This window comes from Dromiciops gliroides, chromosome 5 (genome assembly GCF_019393635.1).
Source record: "Dromiciops gliroides isolate mDroGli1 chromosome 5, mDroGli1.pri, whole genome shotgun sequence".
Classification (NCBI taxonomy): Eukaryota; Metazoa; Chordata; class Mammalia; order Microbiotheria; family Microbiotheriidae; genus Dromiciops; species Dromiciops gliroides.
The window spans coordinates 15,342,507-15,363,569 of NC_057865.1; the positions used below are offsets into that span (position 1 = coordinate 15,342,507).

The following is a 21,063-nucleotide window of genomic DNA, read 5'->3' on the forward strand; positions in this document are numbered from 1 at the left end:
TCCCTCCAGAGTTTTCCCTGATCCCTCCCGGATGACATCATTCCCAACGCATTTGCATTTCTTAGTCCTTTTTAAAAATCTGTTTGGTTTTACTTCTATCTTCTATCTGCATCTACTGTCTTCCTCACCAAGTTCAAGGTCAGTGTGAGTAGACGCTTCATCTTTGCGTCCGCACACCCCCAGCACAGTCCCTTACACGTAACAGATGCTCCATTAATACACATTTAATGGAGCAACAAAAGTAAGATTTTCCAGGCCAGCTCTGAATTTTTTTTAATACTTCAGACACAGGCCCCATGAGGGCAGTATGGTTCTTGGGCAGAGAGACCTGGGGTGAGAAAAACCCAGTAATCTTCGGTGGCTTTTTAATGATTAGGAGCCGTGGCGCAACTGCGTTTGAGCTGCTGAGCTGCTTTTGTTTTCACCATATTAATTCCAACCAAAAAAAATGTTGACTTCAAGCCCTTAAGCTTTTTTCCGAATGGCGTCTGCCAGGATGGTGACATCAGGAAGTCCGTGACTTCACCATAGCAGCGCCTCCTTGGCCTGGCCCATCAATACCTTCCTGTTGCTAATCCAGTCCCAAGGCTCTCTGCCTAAGGGAAAAAGGATCCCATGGACCTGCAGGCCTGTGATGTGCTAAGAACACAAAGGCGAGAAACCCAGTTCCTGCTCTCAGGGAGCTCACAGTGTGATTGAGAAGACATGAAACAATTAGGTAAGAAAGAACATGTCCGGAAACATCGGAAGCGGTCTGCAGGGAAGGCTCTGAGGTCGAGGTGGGGCCTTCTCGCAGAAGGTCTGGCTTGAGTGGAGACTCGAAGGAAGCTGAGTGTTTGAGGCATGGAGAAAAGGTCTAAGGCCAAGGGATGGGCCGTCTTGTTTGGGGAATATCCGAGAGCCCAGGGTCCTGGCATCCAAGAGTGTGTCAGAACACAAGGTGTGAGGAGACTGTGTTGGAGGCGGGGTGGGGGGGGGGGTGCGGTGCAGGGCTTTGAACGCCAAACAGGGCATTTGGGATTTGATTCCAGATGCAGCAGGGAGCCAGTGGAGTTTATTGAGTAGGGGTGACATGGCTGGACCTGCATTTTAGGAAAGTTACCTTGGTGGCTGAATGGATGATGGACTTGAGTGGGGAGAGACCGAGGCAGGCCAGCACGTCCCATCCCCCTGCTCCCCCCAGCAGCCATTGCCATAGTCCAGGCGTGAGGCGATGAGGGTCTGTGCTAGGGTGGGGGCCATGTCTAAGGAGAGAAGGGGGCGTACTGGAGAGATGCCACAGGGGTGAAATTGGAAGCTTGTCGACCATGGTGAGTGTTCCATTGCTGCCTTTGTATAAAGCAGCTGAACTGTGATCTGGGTCCAGAAGGGAAGGACCGAAGGCAGCCAGATCTGTTTGGCCCATGACAGTTCTTTTCAGTGATCTCAGTATTGATCCTCGTGATCCCTGTGGATGTGGATCTCAGAATACCATCCTTGAAGGCTCAAAAGTATGCCTGCCCCCAGGGACAGTAGAGAGATGCTGAGTGACCCTTGGGGGCTCCAGCTTGTTACTGACAATGCAGTGAGGAGGATCACTGAGAAATGGGAGATTATAAAGGGGACGAGCAGCCGGCCAGCCTGTGGGTCCTTGATGGATGCTGGTCTTCGAGTAGATCCTGACGAAAGCTTGTCTCGAGGATGTAGGCGAGAATTCTGGAGGATGAGAAGGCATCAGGCTGCAACCTGCATCATTGACAAGAATACCCTTAATAAAGAATATCCATTGAGTTTATTTGAACCCTGTAGGTTGATGTACTTGAAATTTGGGGGGCTCCTCTTCTCGGTAAATCTTCTGTCCCACAGTGCACCTGATGTTTAGAGCAGGGAAGGAGGGGCATGGGCTGAGGGGGCTCTGTTCACGCAGCCTCCCCATCCTTCTTGCTGTCTGTCCAGTCTCAAATACCTTAGATATTTGCTGGCAACACCTAGAGAGGTTCCTGCACCACCTTACAAATAGGAAGCACTTGTTGGGCAGAACGGAACACTTGGAAATGCTGGGAGCAGAGTGTGGTCGGTGCTTGTGTCCATTAATTTTTACTGCCTCATTTATGGAATCGGGAACCATGTGTTTTTAGACAGATATCGGTATGGACAGACTTTCACCACAAGCACGTCAGGTATGATGTCGTTCCGTGGCATTTCCGGTATAACGTTTCTATGTCTTCATCCCAACTAAACGTCCACCGCTAAACTGACTCTTTTTTATTTAGCCAAAATACTGAACTGCATGTCACTGTCAAAATGTAGAGTTGAGTATATGTTCTTTTAGAATCTTATCCTAGAAGAAAATCTTGGCTTACGGGTGATTTTTATCAATGACATCAAGCCTTACTTGACTATTGCCCACTAATATTTTCAAACAGCAAATAACTAAATTAGAGTAGTTCATCTAGCACACTGCTCTCAGATTTAATAGTCTGGTGTTTTAAATTTGTTCTTCATATCAATAACTGCATATATGTTAAACTTATTTCTGTAGTCCATTTTATAAACTGTTTTTCTTTACAACAACCATATGAGGGGGGTAGGATAAATATTATTAGCCCTATTTTAGAGATGGGCAAATGGAGACCCAAAGAAGTTAAGTGACTTTCCTAAGATCACATGAGTAGTAATTGTCCCAGTCAGGATTCTAGCACCTTTCTCTGAACTCCCAGTGTAGCCCTCTAGCACAGTTACCCCATGTTGTATAGCGTGGAAGGCTTGTGTATGTATAGGTTTCATTTGAGGAAATTACTAGGATCGATTTTATGTTTTCTTGCTTATTAATCTGAATACTGTTTTTAGAACCAGGAAGTAATAAGTGAGGAGGACTCTGGTGGTCCTACAGCAAGGAATTCATGGGAATGCCTTTAAAAATATTTCAAAGAGGGGCAACTAGGTGGTGCAATGGATAGAGCACCGGCCTTGGATTCAGGAGGACCTGAGTGCAAATTCAGCCTCAGACACTTAATTACTAACTCTGGGACCCTGGGCAAGTCACTTAACCCCAATTGCCTCATTAAATATATTTGTTTATTTGCTTGCTTGTTTATCACATTGTCAGTAAATTGCCATTATAGATCATGAATTCATAGCACAATTACTATTAAAATGGGGATGAAAAGGTCTCCAAAGTTTGACAACAGAAGCAGTGAGTAACCTTAGGAGGCTGTCCCTGGGAAGGATGCATCACGGTGATGGGGATGATGGCAACTCACCTTGGTACAGTGTTTCCCCTGGTGAGCTGCCATGGACCTTTGGTAACATCCACGCTGAGAGCAGCTGTGTGGCACCTCATTGTCCAGGCCTGGACTCTTGTGCTCTTATCACACAGCACGCCACGAACAAGGTCATGGGCAGGTCTTGTCATTTTTTAAACATATCAATTGTAAATCAACTAATAATAGTCTGCATACTAATTCTTACTACTGTTTTACTTATAATCTTGCTTTATATCTTCAAGGAAAAAATGATGTAGAATCAATAGGCACAGCTAGAAGAGTTTAAGAAATAGTTCTTTTTCCTGACAGTTTTCTTAATGACAAAATTGTGTTGTGGATTAATAACAAAAAACAACGGTGTTAAAAACACAGTGGCCCGCGGAAAAGCACATTTCTGTCATTTTTACTTACTGAGGATGAAACATCTACTGTGTGCCTCTTATTTTTTAAAACTGTCAGTATGGCTAGTGAAAATTGATTATGATGATGCAAGGGAAAAAAATAATTTTTAGATTAAAAAACAAGTATGGCTCCTTTAGCAGAACCTGCTGCCAATGTGCCCAGCCCTAGCTGGTGAGTGGCAAGGAGCAGCAGAATGTGTGCTGGGGATTGGTTCATTAAGTCCAAGCTGGGTGGGCAGGAATTCAGCTTGTAAATTGGATTGCAGTATTTTGGGGTATTAAAGAATATTTGGTATTGGTTGTGAAATAGAAGGTGCATAATGTGGTGGGATGAGTTGCTTGACCTCAGAAGTGGGAGTGGCATCTTGGTGTCTTGCTGGTACCTGGATGGCCGGTGTGCTCTTTAAATTACCTCCAGAGCATTTCACGTGCGGAGGTCAGCTGGGACTCCCCTGTACCACCAAACACCTACCTGGTCCAGAACAGAAATCCCCACTGGGAGCAGCCTTAACTCTTGTCACGCTCTCTGTGAACTGTTCTTTCAGGTGTTTGTCAAGTGTCACTTTGATTACGACCCCTACAATGACAACCTGATTCCCTGCAAAGAGGCAGGACTGAAGTTTTCCAAAGGAGAAATTCTTCAGATTGTCAACCGTGAAGACCCCAACTGGTGGCAGGTGAGTGGGATTCTCACCGTGGCTGTGGTGTTTGTCTTCTTACCTCCGTCCAATCTTAGGGTGTCCAGAGAAGCTTGGGTCTGCTTTTCCTCCACTGCCCCCCTCGGTGAGCACACTCTCTTCGTAGATGTCTCCCCTCTGCTAGAGGTGCTGGTTTTGTGAGAAATAGCCTGAATTTGGGAGGATGCAGTACCCCACAGAGCTGCCACCAGAGAGGGGGCCTTAGACAGCAGCATGGCTCAGGAGTCTGGTCTTTGGGCAACGGGACCTTGAGGCCTCCCTATTGGGGTGTCTCCTTTATCTGAGGTTATTTTATGTGATCTCCGTGGGGGCATTTATCTTTTCACCTCCTCCAAATAGCCATGGGTAAGAATATAGAGAAGGGAACCCACTTCAACTAGTTCCTTGATAATAATTTACATTTTTATAGCATTTTGTAATTACAACACACTTTCTCCTACGTTATGTCATTGTCTTCTCACAACAGTCATCCCTCTATATTGGCAGTGCTAGGATTGTTATGTTCATTTTTATAGATGAGGAAACTGAGGTCCCCATAGGTAAGGAGACTTTCCTAGTCATGGAAAAACCAGGTCTCCAGCCTGGGTCACCTGCCTGCATGACCAGCGCTCATGCTGTTGTCCCCAGAAGCATGGGCTGTCTTCTAGCACCTGCTCTCTCCTGTTGGGGAGGGCAGCGCCAGGCTCCCAGTCCGGAGGCTGCTTTCCTCAGAGGGAATAGAGGATGCCCGGAGCTCTTCCCAGGAGCGATGCCCACAGACTCGTCCTCCTTTGCTTCTTAGGAGCAAGGAAGGTGAAGTGTATTTTTTTCTTCCTTCCCCCAGTTGAGTTCTCTTTTTGTACTCTGTGATGAGGCCCCCTCACCTCCCTCTTGTGCCTCCATTCACCTGACTATAGAGGGAGCCACTGTCCAAGCTAAGGAGCCAAGGACCCAGAAGTGTGTGTATATGTGTGTGTGTGTATGTGTATTTGTGTGCGCACACATGTATGTGTGTGCACAAGTGTCTGTGGGTGTATCTCCCTGAATGGGGCTCATCTTAGTGAAAACAGAAAAGGAAGATGAACAAAGGATAAAACTTGCAACTTCACTGAAATGGTATTATGTATCTAAGTAGACCCCAGCTTACTAACACCATCAAACTGTTATCATTCATTTTCATTAAACTTAACATTACCACATAGCGAGATACTAGCATGTAACAAAACATGATATCTTACATATTGATATATTGGATATTTACACATTCAAAACCTTATAAATATAAACCTTATGTATACAAAGGCATTTATTTTCAGGGGGTGAACATTGAAGTGAGTAAATCAGAATTCAAGTTGGGTCCCAAATGCTTAGAACCCAGAGGGTTATTAAAAAATCCTCATCTGACATGATTCAGTTTCTAAAGCTGCTTCTTCCTTTTCTAACTTTTTTACTCCTTCCTGTTTCTTCTTTCCTTGCTTAGGAATTCATTCTCTTAGTTCTTTTTTCTCATAATTCCTTCAGCATCGTCTTTCTTTATCCAGACTTTTGAGGTCTTTCCTCTTGGATATTACGATTATTATTATCATCAGTAGTAGTAATACTGGATAATTGTAATTAATATGTAATATGTTATTTATTTTTCTATAGCTTTACATATTATATTTGTAAAATATAAACATGATATAAATTAATATATGACTAATATATAATTTAGATTATTAATAACAGCCGGAATTTATGTAATGCTTTATGGTTTGCAGAGTACTTTATGAATTTTTTTTATCCCCAAAACAACCCTGTAAGGTTGGGGGTGTAATCCTCCTTTTGCTGTTGAGGAAACTGAGGCAGAGGTTAGATGACTTGCCCTGAGTCACACGGCTGTTAAGTGTTGAAGCCAAATCTGAGCTTGGCTCTTCCTGACTCCAAGTCCAGCTCTCTCTGTGCTGTGTTGCTCCCAGCTGCCCTGTCCCGTAATCAGCTAGTCACACCGCTTGAATAAACACTCTCACCAGCTAAGAGAGTCTATACAATTCCGCGTCTGGGAGGCTCAGCATTTAACCGCTGGCTGGCAAAGACTGAGGTTTTGGGTGCCAGTACCGATGCCCTGATGCTGCAGCATTGCCCGTTGTGCCCCTTCCCTGGAGGTGGCTTGAGCTCTGCTCCTGTGCTTGCCTGTTGTGAGAGGGGCCCTTGGCTGCTAGGTTTTCAAAGGTCTTTGTTTGATTCCAGGCTAATCACGTAAAGGAGGGAGGGAGTGCCGGCCTCATCCCCAGCCAGTTCCTGGAAGAGAAGAGGAAGGCGTTTGTGAGAAGAGACTGGGACAACCCAGGTGAGGTATTCTGATGGGGACGAGCAGCGAGTTGCCTTTGGAGCCACTTTCCTTTGCCTTGTCCGTCCCCAGGAGCAGGAAGCTGCATGAAAAATACATCTTGGCCTCAGCCTTTCCATCTGTTTGTCCCTTTCTGCCTGTCGCAGGCAGTCCTCCACCCCCACCCCCTTCGCCGCCTGCTGGTGTGTTACTCATACCTTAGGCACAGAGCAGGCACTGTTGGGCTCAGCCTTGTATTGCTGTGTTGGTCGGTTGGTTGGTTTTTCCAGGTACCTCAAAATCACTTTATACCTTAGCCCTCAGTTTCCCCTTGCATCCCTCCCTCCCTCCCCCAGGGCAGAGCACCCCTATGTGATTCTGTGTGCTTGTTTGCCCATACTTTGGTCAGCTGTTTAAAACCCATTTGTCTTGTTATCTCCAGGGCCTTTCTGTGGAACTATAAGCAGCAAAAAAAAGAAAAAGATGATGTATCTCACTACCCGAAATGCAGGTATTTTGAGATAATTTTGAAAAGTCTTAAGCAAACTCTGATGTGTAATTCAGAATAAATGTCATCTCAGGCAGCCCCCATAGGGGCTGACATCACAGGATGTTTTCTCTGTGGGCAAGGTTGTGATGTGTTACGTTGTACTTTTCTGTGGGCTTTGTTTGATGAAGCTCATTAATATGTGGACTTTCACCTGCTTCTGCCACCCTGTAATCTGATTGAGGGAGAGAGATTTGGCCACTGGAAGCTGTTAGTTTAAATAGCTTCTTCTTACTTCTAAACATTGAGCTTTTTTATAAAGCTTATGAGGAAGTGGAAGCTACCTGTATAAAGGAAGAACCAAGTCATGATGGAAGGTAGCTAACAAGGTCTTTCCCAGTTTCCTAACTTTCCCAGTTCTAACCTGACGGACCAGTAGTCTAACTAGGGAGGCATTTCTCCAATTCCTATAAATGCATGTTATTAATGAGTACCATATTTGCTAGGATAATTTCCTCTTTTTTAAGAAGATTCTTACTGAAATAAACTGGAAAAAAAAATGTTCAGGCAAAGTTCTTCCAATTCTCCCTGCTGACAAGGTGACATCCAGCCCTTTAGTCAAGGGAGTGAGCTTCCTAGACCTAGAATTGTGGAGTTGGGAGCTTCCATCAAGGGGCCAGATCCATAGCTATCAGCTTACAGGAGACGGCAGCTCCAGGAGGCTCCCCGACTTCCTCTAGGACGTCACGTGCTTGTTCCCACGGCTCCATCAGCCACCTCTTTCATTTCATGTGGCCGTGGGAAGAGCCCTGTCCTTGGATTCCCAAGCCATGAGGCAGAGCCCCCTGATCTCCCACCTAATAGTTTATATGATGTTCACATGACTCGATCCAGAGCTGGACAGGACCTCGGTGACCATCAGAGCCACCCCTTCATTTTACAGAGGAGGAAACTGAGGTCCAGGGAGCGGAAGGGATGTGTCCAGGGTCATGGAAGTAAAGAGGCACAGTTAACACGGAACCAAATCCAGGGCTTCACCCACTCACAGGCTGTTTGCTAATGGGTCTCCCTCCCTACCCTGTATGAGATGGGGGGCTCAGGACCCCTTGTCAGGAGCAAATCACTCTTCTCCCTGAGAGAAGGGGTGGCTTTCACCTCGTCCCTCATTTTGGACCAGTGGTTCAAGTAATAGGCAAAGCTGCCATCCCAGAGAGAAATAAAGGGAAGGGCAGAAACAGATTTTAATATTTCCTCCTCCAAACAAGAAGAAACAACGATAGAGACAGTTTCAAGTAGAGACAGTGTCCTTTTTATTCCCCAGAGTCAATCCTGTTCCCATGAGGGTTTTTTAAAGAAAACCACCAGCCCAGAGAAGGTATCGGTCTCAGTAAAAAAACAGGCACCGTACCCTCTGACACGTGTGTACCCCGGAGGTGCAGTCCTGTACACCTGTGCAAAGAGCTGTGGGTTGAGTTCTGTTTCGTCACTGCCCTATATCTCTATCTCCACTGAAACAAATGTGGTCCCATCATGTAATGATTCAGGGCCGGCCCGTGGTGTGGTAAGCCTTGCTGACGCTGGGCTGTGTGCTTTCTCCCTCGGCTCCTGAGAGACCTACAGAGGTGATGACACAGCCTGAATATCAGGGAGCTTGCTGATGCCAGTCACTCATGGCATTTTGAGGGGGACCAGCCTCTTGGAAGGAGGGGACAGAAGTGATCCTGATGCTTCCGGGGGCACTGGCAGAGCCCCTGAGCAAGCCAGTGCCAACTCCTTTATCTGCAAGGGTCTCCTACAATGTGCTAGCCTTCACTAGACCACGGGAAAGGCCGGAGGGCTTGGAGCACAGCAGCCCCAGCATTGCTTTCTTGCCCCCCTCCACTTTTCTGGCCCTGAGAGCAGCTCCTGGATGCCTAGGAGGGCGTAGACTTGTTGCCTGGGATCCCAAAGTGAGGGAGCGCTGCTCGGATGTCTGGCCAGTGGGACAGCGTCTGTGCAGGACAGAATGACAAGAAGATGGTGCTCATGGGGAATGATCTCACTCTCCTTTGAACACGTGCATCGTTGCTAACGTGGACAATGTGGCCTCGGTGCTGATGCCTACGTCATCAGCAGAACAAATGCAGGTCTCGGCCATGTTTGACACTCTCCTTCTCTTTGTATTTAGAATTTGACCGACATGAGATCCAGATATATGAGGAAGTGGCAAAAATGCCTCCCTTTCAGAGAAAGACATTGGTGTTGATCGGGGCCCAAGGGGTTGGCCGGAGAAGCTTGAAGAACAGATTCATCGTGCTGAATCCCACAAGGTTTGGGACCACGGTGCCCTGTAAGTAACCACTGCTTCCTTTCTCCCATGCTTTGTGTTCATATCAAAGGATGCCCCACCATGTCGGTCCCCGTGCCTTGCCATTGGGGTCTTCTCTGCCCGAGGCACAGGGAGCAGGGCTGCCCCCTCTCTGCCGTTCTCTCTTGCTCCTTCTGATTTCAGCTCAAAGCCTTCAGCTCAAAGCGTTGTGTCAGCTGCAACAGCTGTCCTAGTCTTCAGAAGGCTTTCAGCATTGTCAGATGATGGCCTGCCTTCTAAAAAAGAAATTGCCCAGTTGCTCCTCATGTTGTCATCTGGCTTTTGGGCCTGCCAGCATTGTTTTAAAAACCTGCAGTAGCCGGAACTAGGATGTATACAAGGACCACTGTCAGGTCTGCCTCATATCAGCCCTAGTACATGAGAGATGGCTGCGGAGAAGCTGTGAGCAGGAGACACTTGCTAGTGTCTGTTAGGAGCTGCCTCCCGGGAGTGAGCCCCCATGGGGGGGAATCCCACAAGGGGCAGGTAACAAGTAGTGTGGAGCCACCGTCTCCACCATGTACGGATCAGAACCAGCAGTTACATCCCCTGTAGCTGAAGGAACTAAATGCATGAAATGGAATTCTCTCATTGTCTTTGATCACTCTTACATTTATTTTGTCCACGCAGAGAAAGCCTTTTTATGTCAAAATCATCATTATGTGAATTGCTTTCAAATTGTCCTAGACATATGAACCCTTTTGCCTCATTAGCCCTTTGCTGACACAGACTAGAAATGGACGATAGTCCAGATACACCAGGAGGATGTTGAGCCAAGTGGTTACCTGGCTTTGAGAGGTTTGCTGAGCCCCCATTTCGGGGTCTTTGCAGCAGTCAGAGAGTCAGGTGGTCAGAAGCCAAGGGGCACTCAGGGCTTTGTGCTAGAGCTTTGTTAGAAGGGCTGAGAAACTCCAGGGGATGGGGTCCGTGCCCTTGTTTCCCTCCCACTTCCTTTATTGGCTACTCAACTCCTTTGCCTTTATAAGAATGCCCCAGTGGAGGGGCAGCTAGGTGGCGCAGTGGATAGAGGACCAGCCCTGGAGTCAGGAGGACCTGAGTTCAAATCCAGCCTCAGACACTAAACACTTACTAGCTGTGTGACCCTAGGCAAGTCACTTAACCCCAATTGCCTCATTAAAAACAAACAAACAAACAAAAAAGAATGCCCCTGTGGCTTTGTCACAATATGCAAGGGAGGAGAAGATGGAGAGGAGAGACTACATTATAAGTGCTAAGCAGCTGGACCCCACCCTAGAGAGTGCACAGTTAATAGATGGAAATGTCATTTGGCAGGAGGCTGGGCGTTTCCACATTATGTGAGTGAAGCCACCTCTCGGGAGAACAGCAGACCCTCTGCTCTGAGAGGAGGCATGATGGTGTCAACTTTGTGTGAAATGTAGTAGAGGAACAAGCTGGAAGGGCAACAGACGGGGCTTCTGTCCTAAGCTTTCCAGCCTGTTACATGGGCTTCTAAAGGGAAGCAGAGGCCCAGGGTCGACTTGGCATTAGCAGAGGATAATTAGCTCAGAATTCTTCCTCCTCTGCTCTCCCTGGCCTCTAGGCCTCTCCAGGTGCCTTCACACTGTTCTAGGTGTGTCCTGAGCCTTAAATAGGCCCCATCGAGAGGTTCCAGAGTCACTTTCTCTGTGAATTGAAGGTGTCCTGTCCTGTCTCGACACTCTTTATAACCATCGCACCTTGTCCTCAGTTACCTCACGGAAACCGAGGGAAGATGAAAAAGATGGCCAGGCCTATAAGTTTGTGTCGCGAGCTGAGATGGAGGCCGACATTAAAGCTGGGAAGTACTTGGAGCATGGGGAATATGAAGGGAACCTTTACGGGACCAGGATCGACTCCATCTTGGAGGTGGCACAGACCGGGAGGACATGCATCCTGGACGTGAACCCACAGGTGAGCGCGGCCAGGAGCCGGGTGTGCAGTGGCCGCCTTCTCAGTCCCTGGGCTTCCCTGGAGCCTCCTCTCTTCCTCTCGCCTATTCCCTGCCCACACAGTGGCGGGGTCTGGGTGGTTTGGTGGACAGGCTCATGGAGGCTTTGACAGGGCTCCCTCTCCTTGGATGCCTTAGGCCAGAATCTCTTGGTTGTCACTTTAGGCTTTTCATTCTGTGTGTTAAGTCGAGAAGATAGTGCATTCTGAGAATAAACTTGTAGGTCTCTATGCTTTTATGTGGAAAAAGCTAGCTCATTTTAGGGATGCAGCTCCTATTTATGCTAGTATTTGCATGTTAGAATTCATTTCTGGATGTCAAATCTTCCCTTGGAAAAACTGCATATGGTGAGATTGTATAAATTGGTTTATCATATTCATTTTTTCCTCCAGGCTCTGAAAGTATTAAGGACGTCTGAGTTTATGCCCTACGTCGTGTTTATTGCTGCTCCTGAATTAGAGACACTGCGTGCTATGCACAAGGCCGTGGTGGATGCTGGGATCACCACCAAGCTCCTGACGGTGAGTGGGTTGGCGCTGTTGGGCAGCGCCCTTGCCGTGAGGTTGCCTGTCTTCTCTTGGAAGTACGCGTGTCAGGACTGCTATGTGGGGGTGGAAGTTGCTGTGCCTGGACAGTGCTTTGGAAGCTTGAGAGGTACATGGCCTGCCCTAAAGCGACCGGCGGCTGTGAGAAGTCAGGAAGCCCTTTTGCCACACACGGCAACATATTAGAGCCCGGGGCACGTTCATATCATTGAATCCAGCCCACTCGTCTGATGAGGTTCATTCAGGTCACCTCACTAGGTACCCGCAGAGCAGGAGACCACAAGGCAGGCTGACGTCCGGCTGGGGCTCTCAGTGTCCTAGCAGGGATGAACGCTTAGCGAGGCCGAGTTAGGCCTTTGTTTCTACATACGTGATCAAGGTGAACTTCTGTATTTTTATCTAAGGTCTTACCCCTCGATGGGAGCTATTAGCATGTAAAGTCAGGGAATCTGGTCTCAGGATTTAAAACAAAGATGGAAAAGGTCATGTAGTGTCCCTCCCTTAACACCTCAGGACACTGAGGCTCAGACAAGTCAGCTGGCTAGTGCCGTGGCAGAGCTGAGATTTGGCTTCACGCTTTGGGGCTCCAGGTCCAGGGTTCTGTTTAGGAGAACATGGCCTGAGCAGAGGGCCATTGCATGGAGTATCCATGTTGGGCAATTCCCTGTGCTTGTGGAATGAGCAAAGTATTGTTCTCTTGCCAGTGGCTGTGACGAAGCGAGCCCGCTCCTAACTAGTAATGGCTCCGTAGCTCTTCCCAGCATCACTTGCTCTGCCTCTCCCACAAGGCAGATAGGACCAGGGAGGAGAGAAGGGACTTTGGAGACAAACTGAATGGGAACAACGTGACGGTCAAACTGATTTTCCCATTTATTCCTTTGTGGCAGAAAAGCCAAACTCTCCCAATCCCAGTAAGAATGGTTCCTTTGGTTGGTTTATTCTACCCCAGAACCAGTCCATGGCTTACATTGAACATGTTATGGGTAAGAAGCCAAGAATAATCAGCATGTCTCCTAGGGGACAGTTGATTCTGCCCAATAAGTGGGATTCTGCTTACAAGGCTGCCAGAGGGGTCTCCTGGGGGGCAGCTAGGTGGTAAAGCACCAGCCCTGGATTCAGGAGGACCCGAGTTCAAATCCAGCCTCAGACACTTGACTAGCTATGTGACCCCAGGCAAGTCACTTAACCCTCATTGCTCTGCCAAAAAACAAAGCGGGGTGGGGGGGGGTGTCTTCTGGGGCTGCTTGCTTGCACAGATCAGCCGTGCCTTCAGAGTCCTTGGTCGGGGGGGGGGGGGGGGTCCTAGCATGACTACTAGAAATTGAAGGCATCATCTTAATAGAAGAGCCCAGACACGCACACATTTCTGCATCCCTTCACTTTGGGGAGGCTCTCTGGCATCTGACCTTCCCTAACTGGTGGTTGGCTGAATTGATGGATGAAGTCAACATGATTCCTGCAGACCATCTGCCTTCTCAGAGCGAATCATCCTGGCTTAGGTTACCTCGGGCTGCACTGTTAGGAAGTGCTCGCCTTCCTGTTCTCGTTTGTGGAAGGGCCCTTCAGCTGCCCCAGCGGCACCAACAGTCTTCCTCTAAGACCTTTGCTCTTTGGTGAGCGTAGAGGAGGCAAGATCAGAAAGCGCCACTGGCCACATGCACCAAGGCAGTAGTTGTCATTCCTGGGAGGGGCCTCTCAGAGAGGACCCGGGAGATGGTGGTTTGGGTTTGTCAGGGCCTCTCTCTAAGACATACCAGCCATGGAGCCAGGGCTACAGGCAGCAACCAGCAGCTACATTACAGATGCCCAGTGGTGTTATCAGAGGGGGTTCTCATACCAGGGCTTTCTGACACGGATGAAATCATAGGTCAGGCCCCAAAAAGGAAACCAAAATAGCTACTTTATTTACAACCCCCATATGGTGGTATCTGATGTCCACTTTTAATAATGTAGTGTTGGCGCCTGTCATAACTTAAGCTGTGTCTACAGGCTGATATGAATGTGCAAACTTCCTAAAAAACTAAGAATTGATTGGAAATGCTGTTAGCCAAAAGACAGTGATATAAGTAACAGCACAATTTTCATGGGGAGAAGAGGGGCATGATTTTGGATAGAAACCAGTCGACTGTGACCCCTACTTCATCATCCCCCAGGCAGAGTGCTGAGCCACATTCCATGGGGCCCCCCAGCAGGTCTGGTGATATCTGTGGAACCCTTCTCACACACACACACATAAAATACTCAGGATTATAATGAAACCCAGGATAGAGAAATCTAGTTGTTAGGGAAGTTCTTAGACCCCAGGGCTTAGAATCAGGAGCAAGTGGGTCCTGTGCGCCACATAGGCTGTCCCTGGTCTGACCTTCAGAATGCTTCAGGGTGAGCTGTGAGGGGACCAGAAACCTGCCCAAAGCAAGGGCCCCCGCCCCTCTTGGGCCCGTGCCAGCCAGCTGGGTGGCCTTCATCCGTGAGACCCTCTGCCTCTCATGCATCACAGTGGAGTTGGGTGAAGAGCAGGCTTCCCCCGCTAGCCTGGAAGTGGGATTTGCCTTGGATGAGGTTGTGCTGTCCGTACCTATGGGCTTCTTTCCTTTTCTGACCCTTGCAGGACACGAACCTAAAAAAAACAGTGGATGAAAGCGCCCGAATCCAGAGAGCCTACAACCACTACTTCGATCTGGTCATCGTAAATGATAACCTGGACAAGGCCTTCGAGAAACTGCAGGCCGCCATTGAGAGACTGCGGGCGGAGCCACAGTGGGTCCCCATCAGCTGGGTGTACTGACAGCCCCTCGGGAGGAAGAGACAGAAGGCTAACCGAACTTTCCTAAGTAAACATTGGCCTAAGAAAAGTGTGTGACCCTGGATGGTACCTGCCAAGTCACAGCCTTTTTACTCGGGAGACTGAAATACTAGTAGACATCTGAATTTTTATAGAAAATGTGGAAGGGGGGAATGGACTTAAATATGTAATTTATCTTAATTTTTCTAACTTTTTACAGATAACCTTTCTATTCATATCACAGAGAGAAATGCGTTGAAGCATTTTGTATATGTTTTGATTTAGCATTTATGCCTTTTTCATCCAAGTTTTCCAGTCATTCACTTTAACAGTGCATTTTGGTCTCATATTTTCACTGTGATAATGGATACTTGAAGCAGTTTTTGTAAAACCCTCATTATAGTTCTGTTGTCAGTTATTCTTATTATGGGAAAACACTAATGATGAGCTGTCATCCTGATTTAATTTCTTATAAGAGCAGACTGTCTATTATCAGTGCCATAACCAGCATACCATCACGTGCTCCGTGTTGGAGACAGGTCTGCTTGCCCATTGTACTTTACACTAGAGGTAGGTCTCCTTCACATGGCTTGTTTAGGGGGAAATGTGATGCAAGAAGTGGCGCTCTGCTTCAAGGCCTTTCTTGCAAGCCAGCCTTTTCCCAGCATTCATTGCAGTGAGAGGGAGGCACTGCTGCCCACCTGTAACTGGTCTAGTGGGGCTGAGAGAGAAGAGGAGCAACCAGAGAGAGCATGAGTGTGGGGGGAGGGGAGGGAGGGAGAGCCTTAGGATTGGGGAAACAGAAACTTAGGGCAAAGTATTTATTTTCACTAGTGAAAATTTCCCTGATATTGAAAAAAAAAACCTAATTTATAAAAACTTTTTATTATGATATGGTCAACAGTTATATTTTGCATCTGTAAATTCCTATGCTATTTAAAGATTCTCTTGATTTTCCATTTTGAGGTATTTGTGAATGAACCTTGTGTTTGATGAGATGTGAGATGATAGGATATTTGTGCTGTGTTGTGTTGAGACCCATATCCATTGAATAGCTTGTGAAAGGTGAAAGTTATCGCTAGATGCTCTAAATAGATGTTATTTCTACAACGCGTTTCTCTTACGAAATGTGCTTTGTGTTTAAGGCTGGGGGTGACTGTTTTTGCCTCCTTGGACTCATTGACATCATCATATGCAAATGTCTACATTCACATAGGTACGCATAGAAATTCTGCTGCTGATGCTGAGAGAGGAATGCAGGTAACCAGCCAGCGGGCCTCCTGGGACCCAGTGCTCTGGGATGTGTCTATCACAGCCCTGTCTGAATTGCCCTGGCTTGGCTGGCCTGGGGGCAGGGGAGGGTGATGCTTGAGCATGGTTTCCCCCCCATACCAGGAAGAAGAGGGCTCTGGTTTGGGACACGGAAGAAAAATGGAGCCTTCCAGTGATTGTCTTAGGTTTCCAAGACCTGAGATATGCACACGGGGGCAGGGTCCTGATCACCTAAAGCAATTACCTAATTCATTAAGACACAGGGCTCCGGCACTGGGTTATCCAGGACTTCATCTAGGTGATTTTTTTTCAGATCCTGATATTTTGTGGGCGTAATTCCCAGATCCCTTTCTTAGTCTTAGGATCGGGCTTTAGCATCTCCTGAAAACCCGTTCTCTAAAATAGCAACAATGAGTAAGTATATATTGGCAGTAGTTTCTTGTCTTCTCAAAACAACATGAATCAAGGGACCTGTTTAGCAGTAACTCTGTGATTTTACGGTGTCCAGGTTTTATATTTTTTAGGACGGGAGTGCAGTTGAGCTCAGTCCCTTTCCAAATGTAAAACTCAGCCTAAGGGAGATTGGAATTTATTGTCTGCTCTCAGGGAATGTGTTGACTTCCTAGGCAGGACAGCTTGGTGTGGGGCAGGTCTGTCTCCTGGGCAGCACCAGGATAGAGGTAACTCTGGGCTCATGGAATAAGTTAGTGGGCGTGCTTCCTTCTTTATCCTGTCATCATGGGCAATACCATGTATCTTCAGAAAGTAATCTGTTAGGAGGGATGGACTTCTCTTATTAATGGTAGATGTGTCAGAATACCAACCTTACCAAGAAGCGGCCTTGGAATGCTTTGGTTCCATTGGCTTCCTTTGCTCTCAGTTGTCATGGTGTCATAATCAGGGATTGAAAATGCTGCAATGTGGATTTTATAGTAGAGGGGCCATGAGGAGGGGGCTCAGCCACCTGGCAGGTGTTTGGGGACTGCCCAGGGCCAAAGGAAAGAGAGAGGAGGCCCTGAGGGCTAGCCCACCTTTGCCCCTCAGCCCCTGTGTGAGCCTGGCCAACCCCATCCGTAAAATGAGGTTCTCTAGCTCCAAACCCTTGATCCCAGGGTGTGTCTTTAGGGTACTCAAAGAGCTTCCTTTCTGGAAAAAGTTACCTGTAGTCCTATAGCTCACAGCAGAGAAGCCTCTCTTGGTGGCCCTAGAGCCGCCTGATAAGGAGTGCAGACCCAGAGGGCTGGGCCTTCTGCACTGGTGTTGGAGGCTTCTCCAGGGGTCAGATGCCCAAGTGGTTCTTGAAGGTGGGTGGACACACGTGTTCCATGTCTTTGGGAGTAGAGACAGGTGGGAGCTTTGATGACAAAGGGATGGTTTGAAGGGATTCCAAATGCTCTGGGTGGAGATGTTCTGCCATCTTGGTGATGTCTTTGGGGGGGCCACTGGGGACCAGATGCTGCCTTAATCTGAAAGGAGTCATTGAGCCTGAAAGCCATGGCTTAAACATCTTCCTTAAGTGGGGAGGGGCAGGAACGTTCACTGTTCTGTTTTTATCAAATGGGAGCCAGAATTTGAAATCTTTTGAAATACATGCCCAGCTTTGGTGAATAGGCCATTGGCCTGTCAGAGGAACCTATTTGGGTTTTTTTGTTTTTGGGTTTTTTTTTTTTTTTTGGCGGGGCAATGGGGGTTAAGTGACTTGCCCAAGGTCACACAGCTAGTAAGTGTCTGAGGCCGGATTTGAACTCAGGTACTCCTGAATCCAGGGCCGGTGCTTTATCCACTGTGCTACCTAGCTGCCCAGAGGAACCTATTTGGACCAAAAACCTTTCCTTCTGGCAGCTCCACTGGGGCTTCTCTGGGCGGTGATACGGTGTGCATGCGGGCTGAGCTCCGCTTACGCCTGAAGTAGACACTGTGCCAGTCGCCCAGTGCACCAGTCAGTGCAGGGACTGACCCAAACCACACAGGGTGTGGCTTCTTCCAGCAGCTGGCTTATATGTCTGAATTATATTTAAGACAAGGCACAAAGCATTTCTTGGGGAGGCAGTAGCCTCACAGCCGGGTCGGTCTGTCTGGGCTACTTTGAGTGCAGTGAAATGTCTCCACGAGCAGTAAAAGACGTCCCCTTCCCAGAAGCTCATGGGAACACAGTTCTTGTGGTGCTGTACACCCAAGGGCTCTCCTCGCTCATTAGATAAGACCACAGCTTCCAGTGGGAGGAGGGATGGGCTCGTGCCTACCTGTTTGTAGCTGAGGTGGCTCAGCAGGGGAAAAGCCTTGGAAAGGAGCCAGAACTAATCCACCCTCTCACCTGCTGTTTGCCTCCTGACCCCCCAGTTGGAGGGTCTGGATCCTAAACCCAAACTGACATTGTTGTCACTACATCTCTGCCAGGGGCTTTCCAAATCATTCTGGGCTAGTAAGGAAGGGGAAGCTCTGAAGCGTTTATGCAAAGAGAGAGGGTTCTTTTGATCCCGATATTTCACATACATACTGTGTGTCTGTACACACGCACACACACACACGCGCACGTATCACCTGATTGTATAAAATAACCCAAATCTATCTCAGAACCATGGCTCTTGCCTAATAAAATTGAGCATGTTTCTCTGCTCCCATGGCTGGTGTTATAAAACTTACTTACACCACAGTTGGTGGCTTGGTTCAATTTGTAGCCATAGTTTTGAAGACTCTGGTTCTGCCTGGATACAGACAGGTACACAGCTGATTTCTGAAGAACAGGGAAAGTGTTGTGACCTGTGACTTTGATAAGGAAAAACAGGGACAGGTATTTTACCAGGAAATGGCCTTTGAAATGAGCAGGGGCCGCGGCTTTAGAGTTGTTCATCTTCTGTTGGCAAAGGCGTCTACAGAGAGCATCGTATGGGCTGGCCTGGGATGGGGTTTGGGAGAAGACTTTACTTTTTACTCGTTTTTCTGCCTCTGGTGGGGTGTGCCTGTGTGCGTGCACACATGTATGTCTGTTCGCGCACGCACGCACACGCGCGCGCACACACACACACACTCAGCTTAATAACCAGGTGCCTCGTGTTGGCTCTGCCTTCCAGGTGCTGCCCTTCCCAGCTGTGTCCAGGTAGGTTTTCTGTTCATGTGCATTTCCTCTTCTCACCGTCTCTATGCTCACTGACCCTTATCTATCTCCTGTGCTCCACAAAGGGCTTTTCCTAGCTAAGAAGACAAGGCTTGTGGCCACTGTAGGCTTGGCTACCCCTCCCATACCTCCATCCTGCCTTGTATCTTCCCTACTCTCAATCAAGACTATTTCCTGTTCCAGACCAACTGTGAGAAAGAAGTAGGCCCAAGTCTATTCTGATAGGTTTGGAGTTCTAATCCTGTTTTTTAATCATATTGTCAAGTTAGGTGAGACTATTAATATTCCCCTTCTTCCTTCTCGAAAGAGGATCATGTCATTCTCACCTCTGAAATGAAAAAAAAAGATGGTAATTCAGAAAGCACTCTCTAGATTGGGGGGGGGGGCACACGGGACTTGACCCCCTCATGCTTCTCTCCTTGGGCCGATGCACAGTGGCTTTCCTCACATCCCTTTGCTCTTCTGAAATGTCTTTGCAAGCTGACATCCCATTCAGATGCCCCATTTTTAAGCCCATCGCAGCCCTTAAGATGCTGGCCTAGGAGATGACCATCCGACCCTTAGTACAAAATCCTGTCTGGAACCAAAGCCTTACACCCAGAAATGACGGGACTCCTCTGCCTCTATGTTTGCAGTGAATAACTCAGGGTTAGCCTAAAGCCTGGCTTCTTAAACTGTGGCTCCTGACCCCATATGGGGTCACGTAACTGAAAGTGGGGGTCATGACCAATTTGCCACCACTAAAAGGTTACTTATACCTATTTGATATACATATATACCTGGAGTCACTTTGGCAAAAAGGGGTCACGAGTGGAAAAAGTTTAAGAAACTCTTCTTTCCTCATCCTTGAATTCTTGGCAGCCATGGAGTAAAGGCCTGATGTGCATTCTGGAGAAAGCAATTTAGCATTCGAGGTCAAATGATAACATGGAAGATTAATGTGAAGTTAGGTCAAAATGCAGTCAACTCATGTTTTTGTTTTGTTGTTGTCTTAAAAGATTTAAGACCATTAGCTATGGGGTGGGTGGCCCTGAGATTGGAGGGTGTCCCCGAAATGTGCCCAGCACCCTGTGGCTACAATACATTTCCTTTCTCCTAAGACCAGAGCTGGTCTCCTGGATGTTTACCTCATGATGGTAGTTGTCACCTTCTTGATTCCTCTTAGGAACTGCTGTCTCCTACCAGCAGCAGTTCTTCAGTAGCCAACTTTATTCTTTCCTTTTTCCTCTGCCTCCTGGGCCCTCCTAAAGGAAGACACCCACAGGTGACACTAAAGGTGCTTCTGAATAGCAAGATGAATGACTCAGGCTCAGCCAAGGTTGGAAAGGGTGGCACTGAGCACAAGTCAAAGGGACCTATTTTAAAAATGTGCAGTGACTGGTATATCAGCCGGTGGTGGCTCTAGAGGGTTCTTTGCCAGCACCATACCATACAGTTGGTACCTAATAAATGCGTGTTGGTTGGCTGATTCTGGCCATGACCACCAATTTTTCTCTTGTGAGGAGAGCAGTATCAGAGAAGCTTCACCTAAAGTTTAATTAGTTGCATGTTTCCACTTTACATGTAAAATAGGAAGCAATAATTAGTTTATCAGTTTCCCAAATTATCAATGCATATTGATATCACTAATTGTTACCACTTTAAAATGCATAGAGGTTTTATTTGGGGGGGGGTTGGTTTTTAAGGAGAATTTAAACTATAAAGGTACATTAATCTTCTAACTAGAAAAGCCCTGCTTAGTAAATGGAGGCTCCCTGGTCCAGGTGAGAAATGGGGGAAATTCACAGGTTTATAGATTGAGGGCTGGAAGGGGCCTTAAAGATCATTTGGTCATAAGTTCATCTCACAGGTAAGAGATGGGGATAAAAAGAGCGCTTTGCCCCGAATCCATCAGGCCCTGAGTGGCAAAGCTGGAATAAATACAAGCCCACCTTCA

The 21,063-nt window shown here is 47.5% G+C and overlaps 2 protein-coding genes across 6 annotated transcripts in view; one reads left to right on the forward strand and one right to left on the reverse strand.

The window, feature by feature from the left end:
* The window catches only part of PALS2 (protein associated with LIN7 2, MAGUK p55 family member), a 75,194-nt gene extending 59,344 nt beyond the window's left edge, over positions 1–15,850 (forward strand). For 4 of the 5 annotated variants that reach the window (XM_043969119.1, XM_043969118.1, XM_043969121.1 and 1 more), the window contains exons 6-13: positions 2,118–2,159; positions 4,192–4,323; positions 6,553–6,652; positions 7,074–7,142; positions 9,286–9,447; positions 11,174–11,376; positions 11,806–11,934; positions 14,567–15,850. In XM_043969119.1, coding sequence (XP_043825054.1) covers positions 2,118–2,159; positions 4,192–4,323; positions 6,553–6,652; positions 7,074–7,142; positions 9,286–9,447; positions 11,174–11,376; positions 11,806–11,934; positions 14,567–14,743 — 1,014 coding nt within the window. In that variant the 3' untranslated portion in view covers positions 14,744–15,850. The remainder of the gene's footprint in view (positions 1–2,117; positions 2,160–4,191; positions 4,324–6,552; positions 6,653–7,073; positions 7,143–9,285; positions 9,448–11,173; positions 11,377–11,805; positions 11,935–14,566) is intronic. The other variant, XM_043969117.1, reaches the window with a different exon arrangement.
* A 4,056-nt stretch (positions 15,851–19,906) lies between these two features.
* Positions 19,907–21,063, reverse strand: part of GSDME (gasdermin E) — a 63,137-nt gene continuing 61,980 nt past the window's right edge. Inside the window, exons 13-14 of the mRNA XM_043969115.1 lie at positions 20,255–20,371; positions 19,907–20,015 (exon numbers count right to left, since the gene is read on the reverse strand). Coding sequence (XP_043825050.1) covers positions 20,289–20,371 — 83 coding nt within the window. The 3' untranslated portion in view covers positions 19,907–20,015; positions 20,255–20,288. The remainder of the gene's footprint in view (positions 20,016–20,254; positions 20,372–21,063) is intronic.